This window comes from Saccopteryx bilineata, chromosome 2, assembly GCF_036850765.1.
Source record: "Saccopteryx bilineata isolate mSacBil1 chromosome 2, mSacBil1_pri_phased_curated, whole genome shotgun sequence".
NCBI lineage: Eukaryota > Metazoa > Chordata > Mammalia > Chiroptera > Emballonuridae > Saccopteryx > Saccopteryx bilineata.
Genome location: NC_089491.1, coordinates 98,534,150 through 98,558,771, shown reverse-complemented (window position 1 = coordinate 98,558,771; position 24,622 = coordinate 98,534,150). Strand labels below are relative to the sequence as shown.

At 41.9% G+C, this 24,622-nt stretch overlaps 1 protein-coding gene across 1 annotated transcript in view; it reads left to right on the top strand.

Moving 5' to 3' along the window:
• Positions 1-24,409, top strand: part of IARS1 (isoleucyl-tRNA synthetase 1) — an 89,375-nt gene extending 64,966 nt beyond the window's left edge. The window contains exons 28-34 of the mRNA XM_066257451.1: positions 111-206; positions 1,342-1,518; positions 2,675-2,783; positions 11,334-11,459; positions 16,667-16,810; positions 17,418-17,570; positions 21,468-24,409. Of these exons, the coding sequence (XP_066113548.1) occupies positions 111-206; positions 1,342-1,518; positions 2,675-2,783; positions 11,334-11,459; positions 16,667-16,810; positions 17,418-17,570; positions 21,468-21,550 (888 nt within the window). The 3' untranslated portion in view covers positions 21,551-24,409. The remainder of the gene's footprint in view (positions 1-110; positions 207-1,341; positions 1,519-2,674; positions 2,784-11,333; positions 11,460-16,666; positions 16,811-17,417; positions 17,571-21,467) is intronic.
• The last annotated feature ends 213 nt before the right edge of the window (positions 24,410-24,622 follow it).

Sequence of the window (24,622 nt, the reverse complement as noted above, 5' to 3'; positions counted from 1 at the left end):
AAATAGTGCTTCACATTAAACTTCATAGAATTTAGTTTTAAAGAGCATTTTGCTGAGTTTGAAAGAACCATTTTTTTCTTTGTCTTGGTATGCTCCGTTTTATCCCACAGGCTTTGGTTCTTTTAGACGTCACCCCTGATCAGTCAATGGTGGACGAAGGAGTGGCTCGAGAAGTCATCAATCGCATCCAGAAACTTCGCAAAAAGGTTTGTCAGGTTAAGAGCAAGCTACTGTTTTGGAGGGTGTTTTTGTTTTGTTTTGTGTTGGTTGTTGGGGAGGACAGGGGAGATAAGGAATATAAAACATGGTAATTGCTTGATGATAGTCACTAATGCAGGGGTCGGGAACCTATGGTTCACGAGCCAGATGTGGCTCTTTTGATGGCTGCACCTGGCTCGCAGACAAATCTTTAATTAAAAAAATAATAACGTTAAAAATATAAAACATTCTCATGTATTACAATCCATTCATTTCCTACCACTCATGTTCATGGTTGCGGGTGGCTGGAGCCAATCACAGCTGTCCTCCGGGACAACACCAAATTTTTATTGGATAATGCGTAATGTACATGGGTTGTTGTATGGCTCTCACGGACTTACATTGTAAAATATGTGGCGTTCATGGCTCTCAGCCAAAAAGGTTCCCGACCCCTGCACTACTGTACAGTCCATTCAGATTGTACTCTGTAGGAAAGGTGGGTCCCTTCATCTCCATACTGTTCACTCCCAGGCTGCATGTGGCTCTTCTGTTTCTCTGACCAGGGTCTTTCAACCAGCCTGTGCCCCTTATACTCGCTTTTCCACCTCCCTGGGCTTTCCACAAAATCGTCTTTGGGATTGATAGCCCACCTGACTGGTGTAGAAGGTCATCAGAGATGACAGTAGGTGTCTATGAGGATGGTAGAAGTGCGGTCAAGTCAGCGTGGTAGCTCAGGGAGGAGGTTGTTGATCTGGACAGAGGGCTGGTTTTTTATTCAGGAACTGGGAGCCTGGGTTGGTGGACAGAGTCCATTGTCTACCCCCACCTGGTGAGAGAGCCAGGAAGCTCCTTACCCCTAGGAAGGCCCCCACCAACCCTCCTCCTCAGGCCAGGTGTTAGATATCTGTATTTCAGGGTCTGAGGAAGCCAGTTCCAACAGACAAACACGCTGCATGTGAGTTCTTGTCTCAGTACAGACTTTGTGAGTGGGTTCTCCCTCTCCTTTGTGTCAGATGAAGGTTGGGCAGGAGACTGTCCCTCCCATAATCATTTGGCATGGGACTGTCAGCCCTTCTACAGCGGCACCTAACATTTTGATTAACGAAGTGCTTCCCTTTTATATTTTTCTGTATGTACTTTCAGTGCAATCTGGTTCCAACTGATGAAATAACAGTTTATTACACAGCAAAGTCTGAAGGAAATTATTTGAATACCATTATTGAAAGCCACATGGAGTTCATATTTGCCACCATAAAGGCTCCCTTGAAACCATATCCAGTTCCTACATCAGATACAATCCTTATTCAAGAAAAAATGCAGGTGAGTTCTGAGTTCTGTTGAACTGTTAAGAGATTTAGTATTAGCTTTTATGTCAAGTTTATGTACTCACATCTTTATTTTATTTTATTTATTTTTTGACAGAGGCAGTCAGAGAGGGACAGATAGGGACTGATAGACAGGAAGGGAGTGAGATGAGAAGCATCATTTCTTTGTTGCAGCTTCTTAGTTGTTCAGTGATTGCTTTCTCATATGTGCCTTGACCAGGGAGCTACAGCAGAGCAAGTGACCTTTGCTCAAGCCGGTAACCTTGGGCTCAAGCCAGCGATCTTGGGCTTCAAGCCAGTGACCGTGGGGTCATGTCTATGATCCCATGCACAAGCGGGATGAGGCCACGTTCAAGCCGGCAACCTCAGGGTTCAGAACCTGGGTCCTCCACATCCCAGTCTAGTGCTCTATCCACTAGGCCGCCTCCTGGTCAGGCTTGATATTCTTTTCCTTCAGTAGCAGTTGATGTTGTACTGAGCCCTTAGTAGAGTTAGAGAGATGATGTACAGAACAGCAAGGAAGGTGAGTAGACCTGTCCTCATAGCAGTTCTCTGTGGAAGGCAGCCAGTAAGTACGTAGTTACTGCCAGGATCACATGGCTAAATGGGCCGGTTATATCTAAAACTAGAAAAGTCAGTATCATGGGTTCTGGGAGTTACTTTAAAGTTAACTGCAATTGTCTTCAAAAACAGTTAATTTCTAAGGTAATAGGTTATACATAAAACTAAAATTTTATTTCCTGTAGGTACCTTTTAGATGTAACTGTGGAAATCTAATACCAAGGCATGGCCAGAAGTTGGTCATTTATATCAGGGGAAGAAAATCTGTATCAGTCACTCGTTTATTCGATCATTTGCTCCTTATCTTGTTCCTACTTTATTGGGGACAAATAAGACAGGCAGGCAAGGGAAGAAAGTGATTCTTTTCAGTGGGGCAGTTTGCAAGATGGTTTCATTTTCTATTTTGCATATATTTTTTAAAACAAGGTAAAAAAATGAGGGAGAAAAATGTAGCCTTTGACTATTTTAGTGATGGGATTAAATATGTTCTCAGAATTATAAAGTTCTTATTCATAGAAGAATGGTTGTGTTATTTGTGATACTGTGGTCAGATGCTGCAGTTACTCAATCACATGTTCCTGTGTGCACAGTTAAAGGGGTCTGACCTGGAAATTACACTCACCAAAGGATCATCACCCAAGCCCAGCCCTGCTTGTGCATATGTCAATCTCAACATCCGTGCAAATGGCATTGAGCAAGGTAAGAATAAATGAATTCCATGGGTGGTATTTTATATTTTACTCAAGCCTATTAATATCTTTGAAGCTATAACAGAATTGATCAAATCAGATAATATTTTCTTTTTAGTTGTTACCAAACTGAATCTACAGAAATAAACTCTTAGACTTGCACTATTGAGAAGATACAGTAGACATAGTTTTCTCTATTTCTACCACAAAGTACAGCTCAACACCCTGTACATTAATTACGTATAAGAACCAATATGAGAAAACTGCTTTGTACCAGTTTCAGTCTATCTAAAACCAGTGGTGTTGGTAGACCAGCCCTTTTTGTTCTTACTATGATTAAGATACCCTTCAGCAATAATCGTCAGGAAACTGGAAGGATACAGGTATCTTACTTACAAAACCTGCAAGTTACACAGCACATGTGGGGCCACACAACAAGGTCATGGTAAGTGTGCAAGTGTACACATGCACGGACCTGGATTATTGTTGAACTTAAAACAGAAGAGCAGGAATTTATAGGATAAGAAGAGAAAGTAACTAGTAGCCCAAATGTCAGTTATTGAAATCAACCAAGATCTCTAAAACAAAGGAGCCCCGGTATGGTGAGCTCAGCCTGGCTCTTTATCCAGTAAAGTGGTTGGCAATGTGTTTATTGGAGATGGCTGTCTTTGAAATGGAATCCTAAGCATTCAGAGCTTAAGTTTGGCACTTGCATTAGAAAATACAAAAGAAAAGAAGAAGAAGGATTTATATTTCTTTTTTTTTTTTATTGATTTTTTAATTGATTTTTAGAGAGAGGGGAGAGAGAGAGAAGGGGGAGGAGCAGGAAGCATCAACTCCCATATGTGCCTTGACCAGGCAAGCCCAGGGTTTCGAACCGGCAACCTCAGTGTTCCAGGTCGACGCTTTATCCCACTGCGCCACCACAGGTCAGGCGGATTTATATTTCTAAGACTTAAAGGTTGAAGGAAGCCAGCAGACCAGTAAGGGACTTTGGAACCTTGGGACCAACCAAACATCACTGCGTTCCCTCAATTTTCTCTTTGCCTCATGTATCCCAGACTTGGAATTCAAGAAGCCACAATCTGGAAATGCTGATGAGTGTGGACAGAAATACCCCAACATAATCCTACTCTCTCCTGCTCTCTCCAGACAAAGAACCAGGAGAGGGACAACCTTGCAAGTCAGAAAACTTTTAGACAGTAACTGTTCTCCACCAGCCAAACACGACAGGAGAAAACTATGACCGCACTACCACTTATACTAACAAAGACCAAGTGGGGAGCCTAGATTTCCACCTTTGCCAAGCTGTGGAGCTTCAAACCCCCACTGCCATGATAGCACATTCATCCTGTCTGGTTGGTTGCCCATTATATATTTACTATGTACCACCTGATGCAACCACTAAAAGACTATACAAAAATGGAATTGTGGCCCTGGCTGGTTGGCTCAGTGGTAGAGCTTTGGCCTGGCCTATGGATGTCCCAGGTTCAATTCCTGGTTAGGACACACAGGGGAAGCACCCATCTGCTTCTCCACCCTTCCCCCTCTTATTTCTCTCTCTCTTTCTCTTTCTCCAGCCCCCTCTCCCTATCTCTCTCTCCCAACCCCCTCCTGCAGCCATGTTGGCCCTGGGTGCTGAGGATAACTCCATGGCCTCTGCCTCAGGTGCTGAGAAGAGCTTGGTTGCAAAGCAACAGAGCAACACCCCAGGTGGGCAGAGCATCACTCCCTAGTGGGCTTACCAGGTGTATCCCAGTCATGCGCATGTGGGAAGTCTGTCTCTGCCTTCCCTTCTCTCACTGAAAAATGGAGAAAAAATGGAATTCTAAAATACATTCTAATAACTCACAGGAAACTTGGATAAAGAAGACAGAATATATAGAAAAATAAAAGAAGTTGGAAGACATACTTAACATCAATAATTACAATAATATTGTTTTAAATTAACAGTGATTTTAAAAAATTACCTGGCTAGATGCTGTGTTTGAGACTCTTCAAATATAACAAGTATAAGTAGGTTGAAAATGAAAGGATAGGAAAAGAGATACTGTATGAACATTAATCAAAGTATATGCAAATGTTATTTTCATATCCATAAAGTAGACTTCATAACAAAGAAAATTGCAAGTGGCATTTAATAATGATATAAATGTCAATCCACAAGGAAAATACAATGATTCCAAATGTCTCTGCATCTAACAACAACTTCAAAATACAGGAAACCAAAACTGATAGACTTTAAAGAAGGAGAAAATTCATAATTATTGTTTAAGAATTGAATATTCCTCTTTAAGCAATTGATAGAACAACTACACAGAAAATCAGTATATAATCAGCACTTGTGGAACACTGCACCCAACAGCAGCAGAAGATTTTACTCAAACTCCTGAACAAAATACTAGTACATAGAACACAATGATAAATTTGAAAATAATAACATCACGTTCAAATGCAGTTCATTCCAGGGGCAAAAAAATAGTTCAGCATATGCAGATCAATCAGTGGAATATACATACACATTAACAAAATAAAAGGTAAAAACCATGATCTTACTAATAGATGCAGGAAAGCATTTGTTAAGGTGCAACAACTTACGATTAAAACACTCAATAGAATAAGTATAGAAGTACCTCAACATAATAAAGGCTACATATGACAAATCCTCACCCAGAATCATACTCAACAGTGAAAAACTGAAAGCTTTTCCTCTAAGATCAATAACAAGACAAGGATGTCCACGCTCACCACTCTTATTCAGCATAATAATGAAAGTCCTAGTCAGAGCAGTCAGGCAAGAGAAAGAAACAAAAACCTTCCAAATTAGGAAGGAAGGAGTAAAATTATCACTTTATGTAGATGATACAATTATTTATAAAGAATCCAAAACTATTAGAAATAAACATATACAGTAGTTTTGCATGATACAAAATTATTGTACCAAAATAAACTCTTTATTTTGCTTGTTAGTTCATTTTGTTCATTAGATTTCACATATGAATGAAATCATATGGTGCTTGTGTTTCTCTACATGGACTAATAATTTTTTACAATATAGCCAAATACATACAATGAGGAATAGAAAGCCTTTTCAAATAAATGGTCCTGGGAAAATTGGAAAGCAACATATATACAAAAGAATAGAACTAGACTTCAGTTTTTCCCATATACAAAAATTAACTCAAAATGGATCAAAGAACTACATAAATTACATAGAAGAAAACATAGGTAGTAAATTTATGGACCTTAGCCTTACAGAGTATTTTTATGAATGACCCCAACAGGAAAGGGGTAAGTAGAGCAAAAATAAATGGATGAGACTATATCAAATTAAAGAGCTGAACAGCAAAAAAAACCACTAACAGAGCAAAATGGCAACTAACCGAATTGGGGAAGGCATTTGCATACAACAGCTCTGGCAAGTGGTTATTATGCAAAATATATAAAGAACTCACAAGACAAGGATGTCCACGCTCACAACTCTTATTCAGCATAGTAATGAAAGTCCTAGTCAGAGCAATCAGGCATCCTTGAACACCAACAAGACTAACATTTTTAAATGGACAAAAGGCCAGAACAGACACTTCTCCCAAGAAGACATACAAATGGCCAACAGATATATGAAAAGATGACCAACCTTACTAGCTATTTCCCTTACTAGGGAAATGCATATTAAAACTACAATGAGATACCACCTCTCACTGTTAGAATGGCTAGATGTCAGTCAGGCCAAAAAATCAAGAACCATATTATTTCACTTCTGTGTGGATTATAAAACTGAAAGCAACAAATGAACAAACAAGAAAAACTTGTGGACACAGAGGACAGTATGGTTGTTACTATAGTAACATGATTTTTTAAGATCCAAGCATGGACAGTTTTGTATACATTTTGGGTCCAAGCATTAGTTGGATTTTGTTTCCAAATTAATTGAATAAAATAGCTAAGAAAAAGAAAACAACTTTAATCAAATTCACAAAATAAATTTAATTTTTATACTGTCAATGAGTACATGGAAAATTAAACTTAAAATGTAATAATACATTTACAGTCACTCAAATAAAAGACATGGGTTTAAATCTTTTAAAATACATATAATAGGACTTTTATGCTAAAAATTATAAAAGACTGATAAAAAAATCAAAGATCTCAGTAAATGGAGAAACATTCCATGTTCACAGATTGGAAAATTCAGTACAGTAAATGTCAATATGTCAATTTTCCTTTAACTCAAATCCTATGAAATCTCAGCAATGTTTTTTATAGATATAGACAGGATTATCCTAGCAGTTATTTGAAAGGAGAAAAGGAATAAAATAGCAAAACAATCTGGAAAAAAATAATATAGTAGGAGGAATCACCCTACCCAATTTCAAGACATATCTGAAGACTGGTGTGAGCATAGAATAGACCAGGGGTAGTCAACCTTTTTATACCTACCGCCCACTTTTGTATCTCTGTTAGTAGTCAAATTTTCTAACCGCCCACCACTTTATAATGGTGATTTATAAAGTAGGGAAGTAACTTGACTTTATAAAATTTATAAAGCAGAGTTACAGCAAGTTAAAGTATATAATAATAATTACTTAGCAAGTACTTTATGTCGGATTTTCGCTAAGTTTGGCAGAATAAATTTTTATAAAACAACTTACTATAGTTAAATCTTTTTATTTATATGTTGGTTGCTCCACTACCGCCCACCATGAAAGCTGGAACGCCCACTAGTGGCCAGTAGGAACCAGGTGGACTACCACTGGAATAGACAGATCAGTGTCACAGAGATAGACCTACAAATGTAACCAAATGCTTTTTGAGAAAGAAGCAAAAGCAATTCAATTGAGTCTTTTTATTATATGGTGCTAGAGCATTAGAGAGACAAAAGTAATCACTGACCTAAGTCTTACATTGTATACAAAAATTAGCTCAAAGTGGATCACAGACTTAAATGCAAAATATTAAACTGTCTAGGATTTAGGACGAGGCAGAGTTTTTTGTTTGATTTTTTTATAGGAACAGAGAGTCGGAGAGAGGGATAGATAGGGACAGACAGGAATGGAGGGAGATGAGAAGCATCAATCATCAGTTTTTCGTTGCTACACTTTAGTTCATTGATTGCTTTCTCATATGTGTCTTGACCATGGGCCTTCAGCAGACCGAGTAACCCCTTGCTCGAGCCAGTGACCTTGGGTCCAGCTGGTGAGCTTTTTGTTTTTTCTCAAGCCAGATGAGCCCGTGCTCAAGCTGGTGACCTCAGGGTCTCAAGCAAAAAACAAAGCTTGGGCCCTGGCCGGTTGGCTCAGCGGTAGAGCGTCGGCCTGGCATGCGGGGGACCCGGGTTCGATTCCCGGCCAGGGCACACAGGAGAAGCACCCATTTGCTTCTCCACTCCCCCCCCCCCCTTCCTCTCTGTCTCTCTCTTCCCCTCCCGCAGCCAAGGCTCCACTGGAGCAAAGATGGCCCGGGCGCTGGGGATGGCTCCTTGGCCTCTGCCCCAGGCGCTGGAGTGGCTCTGGTCGCAGCAGAGCGACGCCCTGAAGGGGCAGAGCGTCGCCCTCTGGTGGGCGTGCCGGGTGGATCCCGGTTGGGCGCATGTGGGAGTCTGTCTGACTGTCTCTCCTCGTTTCCAGCTTCAGAAAAATACAAAAAAAAAACAAACAAAAACAAAAACTTGCAATTATACCTGGAGGCTTGACATCCCAGCTCCAGCCACTTGATGTCAGCATTAACAAACCCTTCATTGCTGTCTTGAGAGACAAATGGAACCAATGGATGAGGTCTTCTGGGACAATTTGACAGCAGCAGGAAGAGTGAAGAAACCAACTATAGGAGAAGTTTGTACCTGAGTGAAAAGATCTGGGATAATATCAAGATTGAGATTGTTATTAAGTCATTTAAGAACTGTGGCATTTCAAATGCCATAGATGGAACTGAGGACAAGGCATATATGAAGACAGTGATTTGTCATCAGATACAGTTGAGGACAAGCTAATGGAGGGGAGTTTTTTTGGTTTGTTTGTTTTTTACAGAGACAGATAGAGAGGGATAGACAGGGACAGACAGACAGAAATGGAGAGAGATGAGAAGCATCAATCATCAATTTTTCGTTGTGACACCTTAGTTGTTCATTGCTTTCTCATATGTGCCTTGACCTTGGGCCTTCAGCAGATCGAGTAACCCCTTGCTCAAGCCAGCGACCTTGGATCCAAGCTGGTGAGCTTTTTTTTTTTCTTTCTTTTTTTTTTTTTTTGCTCAAGCCAGATGAGCCCGTGCTCAAGCTGGCGACCTCGGGGTCTCAAACCTGGGTCCTTCCGCATCCCAATCCAACGCTCTATCCACTGCGCCACCGCCTGGTCAGGCTGAGGCAGAGTTTTAGTAATCAACACCAAAAGCCCATTTACTTACCAAGGAGACTTTACAGATGACAGATAAGCGTGTGAAAATGATCAACATCATTAGGGAAATACAAATTAAAATGACAATGTGATATCACTACACATGTATTAAAAATGACTGAAATTAAAAACCAGTAACAATACCAAATGGTGGTGAAAATGTAGAGAAATTGGATCTCTCGTGTGCTGCTGTTAGAAATGTGAGGTGAGACAGCCACCCTGGAAAACATTTAGCAGTTTTTTTAAAAACTAAACTAACACACTTTCCACTATGGTGCAGCAGTTGCATTCTTGAGTGTTAAGTCCAGAGAAATGAAAGTGTTTGTTTCCCAGAAAAACTACCCAGATGTTTTTTTATTTATTTTTATTTTTTTACAGAGACAGAGATGGATAGACAGGGACAGACAGACAGGAACAGAGAGAGATGAGAAGCATCAATCATTAGTTTTTCATTGCACGTTGCAACAACTTAGTTGTTCATTGATTGCTCTCTCATATGTGCCCTGACCGTGGGCCTTCAGCAGACTGAGTAACTCCTTGCTTAAGCCAGCGACCTTGAGTTCAAGCTGGTGAGATTTTGCTCAAACCAGATGAGCCCGGCTCAAGCTGGCGACCTCGAGGTCTCGAACCTGAGTCCTCTGCATCCCAGTCTGACGCTCTATCCACTGCGCCACCGCCTGGTCAGGCCCCTGATGTTTTTATAGTAACTGCATTCATAATAAACTGGAAACAGCCCAGATGTTCTTCACAGGTGATGGTTGAACAAACTGGTTCCTTCACACCATGGAACTCAAATCAGCAAAAAAAGGAACAAATCATTGATTAACGCAACAACCTGGATAAATCTTTTGTTTTGTTTTGTTTTGTATTTTTTTAGTTTGCTCACTTTTTTAAACATTTTAATTAATTAATTAATTAATTTTAGAGAGGAGTAAAGGGGAGCGAGCAGGAAACATCAACTCCCATATGTGCCTTGACCAGGCCAGCCCTAGGTTTCAAACTGGTGACCTCAGTGTTTCTAGGTCGACACTTTATCCACTGCGCTACCACAGGTCAGGCAGCCTGGATAAATCTTTAGAGATTCACACTGAGTGGGAATAAAAAAGTCATTCACAAATGGGTACCTACTGTACATATTCCATTTATATAACATTCTTGAGATGATAAAACTATAGAAATGTAAAATAGATGTTTGCTGTAGGTTAAGTAAGGAGTGGGGAATTAGGTGTAGATTTTAAAGTACAACTCATGGGATTGTTGTGGTGATCAAACTGTTCTGTGTCTTTACTGTATCCATGGCAGTACCCTGATTGTGATAATGTACCACAGGTTTTTTTTTTGTTTTGTTTTGTTTTGTTTTTCTATTTTTCTGAAGCTGGAAACAGGGAGAGATAGACAGACTCCCACATGCGCCCGACTGGGATCCACCTGGCACGCCCACCAGGGGGCGACGCTCTGCCCCTCCGGGGCGTCGCTCTGTCGCGACTAGAGCCACTCTAGCGCCTGGGGCAGAGGCCAAGGAGCCATCCCCAGCTCCCGGGCCATCTTTGCTCCAGTGGAGCCTTGGCTGCGGGAGGGGAAGAGAGAGACAGAGAGGAAGGAGAGGGGGAGGGGTGGAGAAGCAGATGGGCGCTTCTCCTGTGTGCCCTGGCCGGGAATCAAACCCGGGACTTCTGCACGCCGGGTCGATGCTCTACCACTGAGCCAACCGTCCAGGGCTGCACCACAGTTTTATGTTAACTAAATTGGGCAAAGGGCCCAGGGTATGTCTATTATTATAGCTGCTTATGACTCTTTAATTATCTCAAATATTTAAGTAAGTCAATAAAGTAAATATCTGTAGCTAAATCTAAGGTATAGGATAAATCAATGTCGATGACCACTATTTTTAAATCAGATAGTATTTTTGACAAAACAGAGCCCTAGAGATTTATAAATGGTACAGAATGAAAAATGAGGGTCATAAAGACAAAAGTTTGAATCTAGGAAATGATTGCCTGATGGAGTTCCATCCCTGGAACAATTTACCCAGGACTGCCTGAGCACATACCAAGAAAGCAGGTAGTACGTGCTTAAAAAGAATGTTGAGCCTAGAACACCCTAATTCCTTTGCTTTTTATTCAAATATATCTCTTTTTTTAGTTTTACTTTTATGTATGGCTTTTTAGGTGGAGTATTGCTGCTGGAAAATCCAAAAGGTGATAATAGGTTAGACCTTCTGAAGCTGAAGAGTGTTGTTACAAGCATTTTTGGTGTGAAAAATACAAAGCTGGCTGTCTTCCATGGTGAAACAGGTATGTACAGAGTTGAGATATATCCATGGCCTTTGACAGGGGGTGGGTCGGTGAGGATGTTCATTTGATTTCAGTTATGCTGCATAGCCTTTGCCTTTCTACTGACTTGGAGATAAAGGCTGCTTTTCAGCAGTGCCTGCCTGGAATGTGTCTATGTCTCCTTACTGTGCAGTGTGGCAGAAAGAACACTGTGCTTAGGAGATGAAAGCTCCTACTATCTCCCCTGTTAGCCTTGTGATATATTCTGGGCTTCAGAGACTTCCCCGGTAACTTTTAACTCCCCCCCCCACACACACACACACATAAAAGTTCTCTGTTTATTAATCCTCTCATGAAAAATCTGCAGTCACCATAGATAAAGTCACAGAAGAATCCTCACTCCTCCTGTTGTCTAGTTGCCAGCTCATTGTTTATAGCACCAGCGTTGGCCTTTGCAGTCCCCCTGACTTTCTTCATTCTGTTCTTGTGTTCCTTTCTCTGTTTCTTGAGGTCTTTTATAGGCCGTGTCTTGCAAGTCTATGTTGGCACTCGTTCTTTGCCTAGTCCAAGAAATCATAAATCATGCCAAAGCCGGTTGTGTTGCCACCACCAAAATGGCTTCTGAATCCAAACACAAAGATGACATCTGATGTGGTCTTCTACATGTTGGGTAGTGTTTCCCAAATTTCTGTCTTGGTTACTGTTGCCTTCCCAGGATTAAGGACGCCAGTGACTATTTGTTTCTGCTGAAGTAGTCAGTAGATCCTGAACTTCCTGGTTCTTATAGTTACTGTGTCATATGGCAGCGGCCGATCTTCAAGTAGCCAAGGAGAAAAAGGAGTTTTAACTTTCTTAAACATAGTGCCTGTGTCTTGCTAAATCCAGACTCTCAGTAAGAGAAGCCTAATAAAAAAATTTTAAGTGTTAAGTACATTCTCATTGTCATGGGTTAAAAGTGTGAGACACAACCCACCAAAAACAAAGATATGTTGAAGTCTTTATCCACAGTACCTCTGACCTTTAAAGGGTCATTGCAGATGTAATTAAGGCGAGGGAAGGTGGACCCTACTCCAATATGACCGATATCCTTCTTAGAAGACAGTGAAGATTCTGAGACACCATGTGATGACAGGCAGAGATTGAAATTACACAGTCACGAGCCAAGATACACCAAAGATTGCTAGGGGCTTCCAGAAGATAGGAAGAGGAAGGGAAGGGCTCCCCTACAGGTGTCAGGTAGCACAGCCCTGCTGTCACCTGGATTTCAGGCTCCTGGCCTGCAGAGCTGTGAGACAATGAGTTTCTGTTAAGCACCCTCGTTTATGACTGCTGCAGCACCTGTAGGAGACTATTTTATGAATCTGAATGCTTGTTTTCAGAAACTTTTAAATAGGCTAAAAGGAAATCTAAAGGGTCAATAAATAAAGGAACACCTGCTGAACCCCAGTAGTAAAAGCCACAATGACACCAGATAGGCAAAAAATAGAAAAATTTCATAGCATTAAATGTCAAGGGTGCTGTGTGATAGGAACGCCTGTCAATGCTGGATGGTACGTGGGTAGAACCAGCATGGAAAGCCTATGCCGTCCTGTCAGGGGCTGAAGAAGGGAAGCAAGCATGATGTGAGAAAAACCAAAAAGCAGATGTCTGGATGAGGGCAGTTAGTGTAGGACCTGAGAAAGATGATCAGGATCCACCAAGGGGAGCTGATTAACATGTCATTGGGAGACTTGGGTTTCTATCTGAAGTCGCTGTAGGATGAGAAGTAGGGGCCAAGAAGGACAGACAGGGACTCCTCTGTCTAGCCACTCGAACACTCAGTCAGGACCTGTAGAAGCAGGTTTGCGAGCGAGTTGCCCCTGCGCCTGGCCCAGAAGTTGGAAGAGCACAGGAGTATGGGTTGCTCACTGTCCCCTATAACCCTGTGAATGGCAACCCCGTGAAAACTGAGTGGTGCCTGGACCCCACCCACACTGACCTTACCAGCGGCTGTAACTAAACTGCCTTCCAAATCCTGTGCACCTTTCTCTGGTTAACCTGAACCCAAAACAGGTCCATCAGAAAATTTGTTGGAAACTGTTTTGGCTTAGCTAAGGTAGCAGAGTAAAACCTCCATTCTACCCCTTGTGATTCTGGCTCTTTACAACATTTCTAATTTTCAGGTAGGACCATCATAAATTAAAAATCATGTGTTCAGCTATCCCTCGTACAACTGAAAACATGCTAACCCTGTTACCCAAAACTGTGTAGAAGTCACCTTTTCCATCTTTGAGTGATACTGATTTTCTCACTGGAGTCACATTTCCCCTTTAATGGTCTTTACCTTTATGAACATATACCAAATTTTTTGCTCCATAAGACACACCTAGAAATTTAAGGAGGAAAATAAAAAAAATATTCTGAACCAAATGATGTGTTGAAATATTTAATAAAATACCGTATTTTTTACTCCATAAGATGCACGGGCATTTTCCCCTCCACTTTTGGGAGGAAAAAATGCGTCTTGTGGAGCAAAAAATATGGTAGTTAAATTCTATTAATATATTTTATGCTGTATATAGTAGGAGAGTGGAAAAAATCAGAATTGGTTAATATATACACAAATATATTCTTACCAAGATAACAAAGTCATAACTATTACCATCTCAGTTCTGTAGCTGATCCCGTGGTCAAAGTTTTCACGATCATGCACAGCACGGGGGTCTCTGATTTAGAGCAAGAGTAAGCAGACTTTGTCACAGAGGGAACATTGTAAATATTTTAGAGTAGGGGTGATTGCTGCCATTGAGATGCAAAAGCAGCCATAAGAGTGTTGTTTTGTTTTGTTTTTATGTAAAAAAAGAAAATGGGCAACTGTGTTTTATTACAACTTTTATAAACAAGCAAGCAGCCAGGACCATAGTCTGCGTGTCCTTGTCTACAATATAAAGGGCATCTTGAAAGATAGTATCCCAACCCTGCCCGTTGTTGCCACCCAGTGGCCCTGAGACTGAGTCTTTAAAAGGCCATTCCATTGTTGTTCTAGACTAGCTGCTTCATGATGATGGGGAACACAGTATTGCCAGATAATTCTCTGAACAAAGACACATCCTTCTATAGCTGTGAATGAGATGTTCCCTAAGTCCATGGATGATGAGTCAGACAGGAGCATTGCAGATGACAAAGACTAACCCGTACTCCAGACAAATGTCTGCTCTAGTAAGAACAGAGCACTGCCTTTTCCATGATAGAAGTGACCCGTAACCAGTCTGCCATCCAGTATCCTCCTCATGACCATGGCAATGTGATTTGGGGAGCTTAATCATGGCCCTACTGTTGATAGGTGGAATACACTATACCAATTAGCAAAATCAGCTTTCAGAGTAACAGTCCTGTTGCTGAGCCCATGTGTAACCCCCACCCAGCCAGGACAGCCCCTTTGTCCATCAGTCTTTTGGGCACAGACAGGAGCGGCTGATTTCTGCAAGACAGATGACACTGTCCACCTGATTTTTAGGATCCTCTTTAACAGTCTGCCCATTTGGAGCAGTTTGGCCGCTTACCTTTGCCCAGACTTCCTTGTCACCAGTTTTTCAGTTCTTTTCTTTCCGTGTCCCTGGTCATTCCCAGTCAGTCAAACCATTAACCACTGCCCATGGGCCAGTGTGGATCCATTCCTCTGGCCATCTCACCTGAGTGAGATAAACAAGCAGCCTCCCTGAATGAAGTGCCCGTTGGGCAGGTTCCTGTGCCTGCTGCTGTTCGGGGCCACCCGGTTCAGCGGGTTCCTGTGCACGCTGCTGTTCAGGGCCGCCCGGGTCAGCGGGTTCCTGTGCACGCTGCTGTTCAGGGCCGCCCGGGTCAGCGGGTTCCTGTGCACGCTGCTGTTCAGGGCCGCCCGGGTCAGCGGGTTCCTGTGCACGCTGCTGTTCAGGGCCACCTGGGTCAGCAGGTCCCTGTGCACGCTGCTGTTCAGGGTCAGCGGGTTCCTGTGCACGCTGCTGTTCGAGGCCACCCGGGTCAGCGGGTTCCTGTGCACGCTGCTGTTCGGGGCCACCCGGGTCGGCGGGTTCCTGTGCACGCTGCTGTTCGGGGCCACCCGGGTCGGCGGGTTCCTGTGCACGCTGCTGTTCGGGGCCACCCGGGTCGGCGGGTTCCTGTGCACGCTGCTGTTCAGGGCCACCCGGGTCAGCGGGTTCCTGTGCACGCTGCTGTTCAGGGCCACTCGGGTCAGTGAGTGTGTAGGACTGTTGTCATCCACATGAAGTAGTGCAGCATATTATGCAGAGCCATCCACACAGCAGACCTGAATGCTTTTTCTGCTACCTGGTGAGTTCTCAGGAAGCTATAGGTGTGGTTTAAATGAGGAGAACACGTGACCCCCGGCTGGTCATAGGTGTCCACCACTAGGTGTAACAGCGCTCTTGTTCCTTGAGAGTCTTACCACCTGCTTTCATATATTACTGCTTCCACTCCCTGTGCCCAGTCACAGCCACCACCAGTGTTCACCTGTGCTGACATCACTAAGCAATGTTTAATTTTATATAAATAAAATTATACTACATGTATTCTGTGTGTCTTGCTGTTTTCTACATATGTTTCTGAATCAAATAACTTCTGCCTATAATTATCATTTTTATATGTAAGGCTCTTTTCGTGGTGAAGCCTGGGATTCTGTTATAGGGAGAGCCCTAATACACAGTAGACTCTTGAACAATGTGGGTTTCATGCACACTGCCCCCTGACCCCACCACTCCGGTCAGAAATCTAAGTACATCCTATCTTAGCACTTCACAGTCATGGATTCAAGCAGCCATAGACGGAAGACAGTATTTTCCATCTGCAATTGGGAATGAGAAAATACTGCTTTCGAGCCTTTGATGCAAAACCTGTCAATACAAAGGGCCAACTATTTACTGAAAAATTCCACATATGAGATGACCCCCACAGTTCAGACCCATCTTGTTCAAGTCAGCTGTACAGGGAAAACTAAAGACAGTTTGCCTATACTTTAGGTTGTAAGTATTATATCATTTATTTATTACTGATACCATTTTCAGTTAATTGCATCTTATGAAAGTCTGATTTTACAGAAAAGGTGATGTTCTTTGATAAACAAGTAGAAAGTATCACTATAAAGATATATATGTGTGATCATTTAATAATTAAGAAAAAAGAGAATGACTTTTTTTTGTCTGCTCTGAATTGTCTACCCCTGAAAGAATGATATCTTGTTACTTTATTTTTAGAAATACAAAACCAAACCGACCTACTGAGTCTTAGTGGGAAAACCCTGTGTGTGACTGCAGGATCGGCTCCCTCTCTGATTGACAGTCCTGGTACTCTTCTCTGTCAGTATATCAACCTCCAGCTCCTGAACACAAGCCCACAAGGTGGGAGCCTCCCCAGCTGTGAACACCCTCAGCGTGGGGGTGGTGGGGTGGTGGGCGGTAAGGTTCCTCCTACCTCTCTGACTTATGTGGATTCTTCATATGGGCTTTACTATACTAATTTATCGATTCCCACCCTGCTGTAGGGAGGACACACAGGCTTTGTTTCCTTTGGTATGTTTATGTAGAAACACCCTCTCCCATCTGAGATGGTAAGAAAATGGGATAAATTGGTTAGGTAAAGGTTAAAGTTAAATGAAGCATAAATGTTTAAATGCCAAAACATTTTAATTTAGCCTTATATTTTTTTCTTGGAAAATGTCTTGAAAATTTTTTTCCAGTTACTTTGATGTTCACATTATACACTTTTGTTACTGAAGCCCTCTGGGTCTTCACTGGACTGAGTATCTCTTTCCCACGCTGCAGGGCTTTTTCTCCCGCCCCGTGCTGCCCTCTGCGATGTGCTGAAGACTTTCTGTGAGCGGTGCAGCTGTCCCACTCGGGTCCTTGTACTCACCGCTCATTTTCTTCAGCAGCCACCACCTCCATTAGGGATCCAGTAGCTAGTGTGAACCCTCAGGATTTAATCCTGTTTGGTTTTTTCCTATAGAGTGTTTAATGGGAACAGTGGGAACTCTCCTGCTTGAAAACCCTTTTGGGCAGAATGGACTCACCTACAAAGGTCTTCTGTATGAAGCAGCAAGGGTGTTCGGCCTTCGCAGCAGGAAGCTGAAGCTGTTTCTGAATGAGACTCAAATGGATGGTGAGAAGATTGTAGAACATGCTAAATTTTTATTTTTCTTTTGTTGAAAGTAGATTTGATACCAGTAACCAATTGGAGATTATATGTGAGCTTTACTGGTAGTGGTGCATTGGATAGAGCATCGACCTGGTATGCTGAGGTCCCAGATTCAAAACCCCAAGGTCGCTGACTTGAAGCCCAAGATCACTGGCTTGAGCAAGGGGTCACGGGCTTGGCTGGAGCCCCCCACTCAAGGCACATATGAGAAGCAATCCATGAACAACTAAAGTGCTGCAACTATGAATTGATGCTTCTCCTCTCTCTCTTCCTTTCTCTCTCTCCCTCTTATTCACCCCCTCTCCAAAAAAAGGGGGGAAAAGAATATATGTGATATTTTATCTTTTTTTATCTTCAGAAACTTGTCATAATTTTAAAAAATAATATTTAAAAGTGATTGCCTTTTTTTTTTTTTTTTGTATTTTTCTGAAGCTGGAAACGGAGAGACAGTCAGATTCCTGCATGTGCCCCACCGGGATCCACCCGGCACGCCCACCAGGGGCAACACTCTGCCCACCAGGGGGCGTCGCTCTGCGGAAACCAGAGCCACTCTAGCGCCTGGGGCAGAGGCCAAGGAGCCATCCCCAGCGCCCGGGCCATCGTTGCTCCAATGGAGCCTCGGCTGCGGGAGGGGAAGAGAGAGACAGAGAGGAAGGAGCAGGGGGTGGAGAAGCAAATGGGCGCTTCTCCTATGTGCCCTGGCCGGAAATCGAACCCGGATCCCCCGCACGCCAGGCCGACGCTCTACCGCTGAGCCAACCGGCCAGGGCCTGACTGTTAATCTTATGAGTACCCCTACTATGTTGCTTCTCTTTTGCTACTTTCAAGATTTGACCATTATTTTGTCAAATGTTCTTGCCCTTTTCTTCTCCTTCTGAAACTCCCATAATGTGTACGTTGGTCCATTCGACAGGATAATTTCAAATGTCCTCTTCTCAAGATCACTGATTATCCTACCTGCTCAAATATGCTGTTTAGCCCCTCTTGTGAATTTATCTCTGGTGTTGTACTTCTCAACTCCAGAATCTTTATCTGGGTTTTGTTTTGTTTTGTTTTGTTTTGTTTTAAGCAAGAGAGACAGGAAGGGAGAGAGATGAGAAGCATCAGCTCATAGTTGTGGCCCTTCAGTTGTTCATTGATTGCTTCTCACATGTGCATTGACCGGTGGCTTCCAGCACAGCCAGCAACCTCTTTCGCAAGATAGTGGCCATAGGATCATGTCTGTGATCCCATGCTCAAACCGGTGACCCTGCGCTCAAGCCGGATGAGCCTGCACTCAAGCCAGTGACCTTGGGGTTTTGAACCTGGGTCCTCAGCATCCCAGGCTGATGATGCTGTATCCACCTTATCCCCACCTAGTCAGGCTATCTGATTTCTTTTTATAATTTCTCTTTAATTTGTTAATAAGTTGTTTTCTTGAATTCTTTAATTCTTTGTGGTTTCCATGGTTTGTGGTGTTCTATTTAAGAGAGTTACTTTAGAAGTGTTTGTAAATTCAAGTATTTGTACTTCCTAAAGGTAAGATTCTGTTAATTTTCTCTGAATGGGTCATAACTTTCTTGTTCCTTTGTATGCCTTGTGAGGTTTTGTTGTTGCTAGAAATTGATACTGTGCTGTGATCACTTTGGAGATAAGGTTCTCCCCACCCCAGGGTTTGCTGTTTCTGAGTTTTAAATTGTTCTTTTATGACTTTGCCAAACTTTGTGTGTGCGAAGACTGTATTCCTTGTGTGTAGTTGCTAAAGCCTCTGTTTTTTAGCTTGTATTCATCTTTTATTTAACAGAGATCGTTTCGACCACCAGGAGCTAAAAGCGTAAAAACAAAGTCTCCACCTGTCCAGGTCTTTGGGGACCGACTGCTGTTGGGCCCCAGCCCGGCTGTTCACAGCTCTGCCTCAGCCTCACCTTCGGTTTGCGCTGAGCCGCAGGAGCAGCCGGATTAGTCCAAAAAAGCCTTTTTTTTTTTTTTTTCGAAATTAAAAGCTTGGGTCTTCTCATGTATTTTCTGTCTATACATTCTGGCATGGGTAGGCGAGTTGCTTTCTAAAATTACCCAGGCGACATGGGCAATTTTTATTTTTTATTTATTTTTTGACATGGGCATTTTTTAATGCCCCAACTATCCAGAGAAACTCTCTCCTGCTTTCTTTCCCAGGCCTTAAGCAATCTATGTATGTTTCCATCATAACCGTTGCCCCACACAGCTGTGGGCTTTTTGTTTGCCTTACAATGTTTTTAAGCAATACCTTCTGCTCACAGTGAGTTCCAGGTTAGGCAAAACGGAGACAAGCACCTTATGTAAGCTCTTCAGATAGCCCCGGTCAGGGTTGAGCAAACACAGTATTTTTGCTATGTCCCTCCTAGAAACAGGTGCCAGGGTCCCACACTGGGAACATGGGCTGCTGTCTTCAAGCCCACCGCCAAGCAGAGGGTACTTGATGCACAAGCAGGTACATCTGGCCTCGTTTTGTCTTTCATTAAATATTTGTATTTTTGCAAATTGGAAGGATCAGGAAATGCTTACAGTTTTGAAAACTCACTGAGGCCTTCTTGCTTATTCTACTACATTCTAAATATCATCTCTTGATCCTGGAGCTATACATTAAGGAGGCAGCTTTGGGATTATTTTCACATTTAGGGTCTTTGCTAGGACAAGAGCCATCTTTGGAGAAAGTTGATCCTTTCATTTGAATTCAGATCTGGTTAGAAGCCAGAACTTTTGAGGTTTTTCTCTTGTCACTTTTTTTTTTTAGTTTTTATGTATTAAATGTTAATCAGTCACATTTGTATTATATGATACTTTGGCTACTCAATGTATTAGCTTTGGCTGTATTGGCTCCTGTATTCTTTGACATGAGCCCTTTAGTTTTTGAAAAGTTCTTGTTTTCTAGCAGTAACATGTCCTAGACTTACCATGTACTCTTCCTTCCCCAGATCTGGAAACAGCTGTTCTTGTTATAGGAAATTAATATTTAGAAACTACAAATCTGGGCTGCTGGCGTGGCTTTGCTCCTAGAACCTTTCTGTAGACAATAGGAAATACCTATGGAGTGGTGTGGGGGGAGGGTTATTGGGAACAGTTTGGGGCAATACCCAGAGTTAGTTAGGTTGAGGGCCTAAGTTAATAAATTCAACCAAGAATTGAACCTCGACTGTAAGAATTAGGATCCAACTACAAACTCAGAGGGAGTGGTTCAGACAAGTCTACTGTCACTTCTTCACCACTGCTATTTTAAAGGGTTTCACAAAACCACTCTCAGCTTTGATCATTTGCTGGCAGGTTTCACAAAACTCACTGGACTCTACTGCATCATGACTACGCTTATTGTAGGGAAAGGCTAAAGTCTAGAACCAGGCAAAGGAATAGAGGTTCAGGGCCAAATAGGAGAGGGATCCAAACACGGAACTTCAGTTGTCCTGTCCCCAAGGAGTCATGGACAGAGTTGTCTCCTCCTGGCCCCGGTGCGTGTCCTCGTGTGCAGTGTCTTACCACCCAGAGAAGCTCATGAGCCGTACGGAGTTGGCACTGAGGCTTTAGAAGATAGGCATGACTGCTTCATTGCCCACAGGACTGAGCTTACTTTCACCCTGAGTCATATGATTGGTCTTTCTGGTGTGGCCTCCCAGCCCGAGTCATCTTCTTACCATGATTGTTAGGTGTGATCAAGGGCCTACTGCAAATAACAAAACACACTGCTATCACTGAGGAAACTCTGTGGGTTAGAGGTTCCCCAGGAGCTGGGACAAAGATCAGGCCTCTCTTAGGGTGAGGCCAAACATATCGCTACTCTGACAGTTAACATTTTTAAAATATTCAGAATAGATAGAAAATTAATTTTTTTTTACTTTTTTTCCATTCTAGAAATTACAGAAGAAACCCCTATGAAGACTTTGAACACAAAGACTGTGTATGTTTCTGTATTTCCAACAACGGCTGACTTCTAACAATCTGTTATCAGTGTGGTTCAGTCAACCTTTCCTTGGTGTGTGTCTGTCCGTACACTCACAGACACACAGGTGCATGTATAATATGCTGCTTTTGGTCTAAATATGAAGAGGGATTGATTTATCAAGTGTATTGAGACTTCACAGCAATGCTCACATTTAACCTTAAACACCTGTGCAGTCAGGTTGGGGTGAAGATTATATTATTACCTCAGCACTAGAGTTTATTTCTATACTTGAATTCTTAAGTATAGAAGGTAGATATGATTAAAATGTCATAATATATATCATCCTGCGGTCTTTTAAAACTTATTTCAGACCTTTAAGGAAAAGATAATTACCTAGACTTTTCTGGGTAATTTGATGGAATATTTTGTTCCATTAAAGCAAAAATAAATAAAGAAGCTTTCTCTCAGATAATAAATGTATGAGAAGTAATTCATTCTTGCCTAGTTTAATGAAACTTGAAATTTATAATCTTCAAAGAGCACAAAAAACTTAACAGTGACTTCTGTGTTAAAATAGTAGACTCATCATTTAATTTTACTTCTTCCCCAAATCCTGTGTCACAGAAGCAGAGGCCAAGACAAAAATTAGATGTTCATGAGCTACTGGGGGAAACATGCAGGAAGGAGTAAGGGGAGAGGGAGCAAGCATGGGTAGAAGGAACCTTCAGACGACGTTTAGGAATGACACCTGTGAAACGTTAGAAGAAAAGAAGGAAAATTGGTTCTAAAAAGCCAAGACTTGCCTGACCTGTGGTGGTGCAGTGGATAAAGCGTCAACCTGGAATGCTGACATCTCCGGTTCAAAACCCTGGGCTTGCCTGGTCAGGGCACTTATGGGAGTTGATGCTTCCTGCTCCTTCCCCTTCTTTCTCTCTCTCTCTCTCTCCTCTCTAAAATGAATAAAATAAAATCTTTTAAAAAAAAAACTAAATAAAATAAAAAAGCCAAGACTTCAGTGCAGCTCTCAGAAAATCTTGATCAGGCCAGTCAAGAGTTTACAGGCAAGGATTCCAAAAATAATGAGTCCAGAGTTGGGTAGAAATGAGCCATCTCTGTTTCCCTGCATTGCTATTCAGTGTCTCAGAGCAGCCCAGGCTGGGTGTGGTTTCCGCACAGGCCCCGTGGATCTGAAAGTGTAGGACCTGAGGGCTGTCAACCAGCTCTGCTCCTTGCATCTGATTCTTCTGAAGGGAGATCTGCATGGTGTGTTTCTGGCTGCTATAGTAACTGTATTCAAATTCACACCCACAAAGTTGGAAAAAACAAAAGAAGGGTTCATGAGAATATGAAGACATTGCAACCTTGGACACTGTTGGTGGGAATATAAAGGTTGCATTCATGTGAGAAACCGTATGCAGGTTCCTCAAAAAATTAAAAATAGAGCGCAGTGGATAAAGCGTCGACCTGGAAATGCTGAGGTTGCCGGTTCGAAACCCTGGGCTTGCCTGGTCAAGGCACATATAGAGTTGATGCTTCCTGCTCCTCCCCCCTTCTCTCTCTCTGTCTCTCTCTCCTTTCTAAACTTAATACATAAAATTTAAAAAGAATTAAAAATAGAGCTGCCATATGACCCAGCAATCCCATTTTGGGTATAGACCCCCCAAAATAAAGCAGGGTTTTCAAGAGATACTTGCTCACCCAGGCTCATTCATTACAGTATCATACAAGAGTTGGAACAAATGTGGAATATACATATTTGAATATTAGTCTTTGAAAGAAGGATGGCCCTTGAGGATATTAAGCTGTAAAGTGAAATACACCAGTTACAAAAAGACAAATGCTGTATAATTCTACTTGTGGAATTATAGAGTAGTCAGACTCATTGAAACAAAACAACAGTGGTTGCCTGACCTGTGGTGGCGCAGTGGATAAAGCATTGACCTGGAAATGCTGAGGTTGCCGGTTCAGAACCCTGGGCTTGCCTGGTCAAGGCACATATGGGAGTTGATGCTTCCAGCTCCTCCCCTCTTCTCTCTCTCTCTGTCTCTCCCTCTCCTCTCTAAAATGAATAAATAAAAATAAATAAATAAATAAAAAGTATTTAAAAAAAAAAAAAAAAAAAAACAGTGGTTGTAAGGAGCTGTAGTTAGGCAGAAATGGGGGGGGTTGTTAAAATGGAATAGTTTGAGTTTGCAAGAGAAATAAGTTCTAGAGTCATTTGCACAAAAAATATATAGTTAACTACTAATCTGTATCTTTAAAAACGGTTAAGTGGTAAATTGTATGTATTTTTTACCACAAGTTTTAGCTTTCTTTTTATTGTCAAGGGGACAGTAGCCAACCTGAAAGAGCAATTTGAACAACAAAAATAGTATTTTATTAAAATCCAAAATATGGTCGTGTTCTCCCCACCTCTACCGTATCTGCAGTTTTGATTTTTATGGCCTCAGTTACACAGTCAACTGCAGTTCAAAAATATTAAATGGAAATTTTCAGAAACAGTGAAATCTTGCCATCTGTACCACCAGGTGTGGTCGTAGAGGGTATTGTGCTAAGTGAAATAAGTTAGGCAAAGACAGACAAATGCCATATGATTTCACTTACATGAGGATTCTAAAAAACTAAACAGACTCAGATACAGAATATTTTGGTGCTTGTCATTAGGAAGGAATTAGGATGGGCATAAAAAGTATGGGATTAAGTATAAATTTGTAGTTATAGAATAGTCATGGGGGTTTAAAGTACAGCATAGGGAATATAGTCTAATGTAATAACTATGTTGCCAAATATGGGTATTAATTGGGGTGATCATAAGTTATATGAATGTTTAATCACTATGTTGTACACTCCAAATGAATGTAATACTGTGTGTCTACTGTAATTGAAAAATAAAAGTTATTTGCAAAACATGTTTTAAATTGCACACAATTCTGAATAGGATGATGAAATCTTGAGCCATTCCCGTCTGTCTTTCCCAGTATGTGAATCATACGTGTGGTTCAGAATACCCATGCTGTAGGTGCTGCTTGCCCAGTAGAGTCCAGAAAAAATGGATACAATATTATTTAAGTGTAAAAAGAAAAGACAGTGAACTGCAAATTCCCTATACTTCAATAATTAAGTG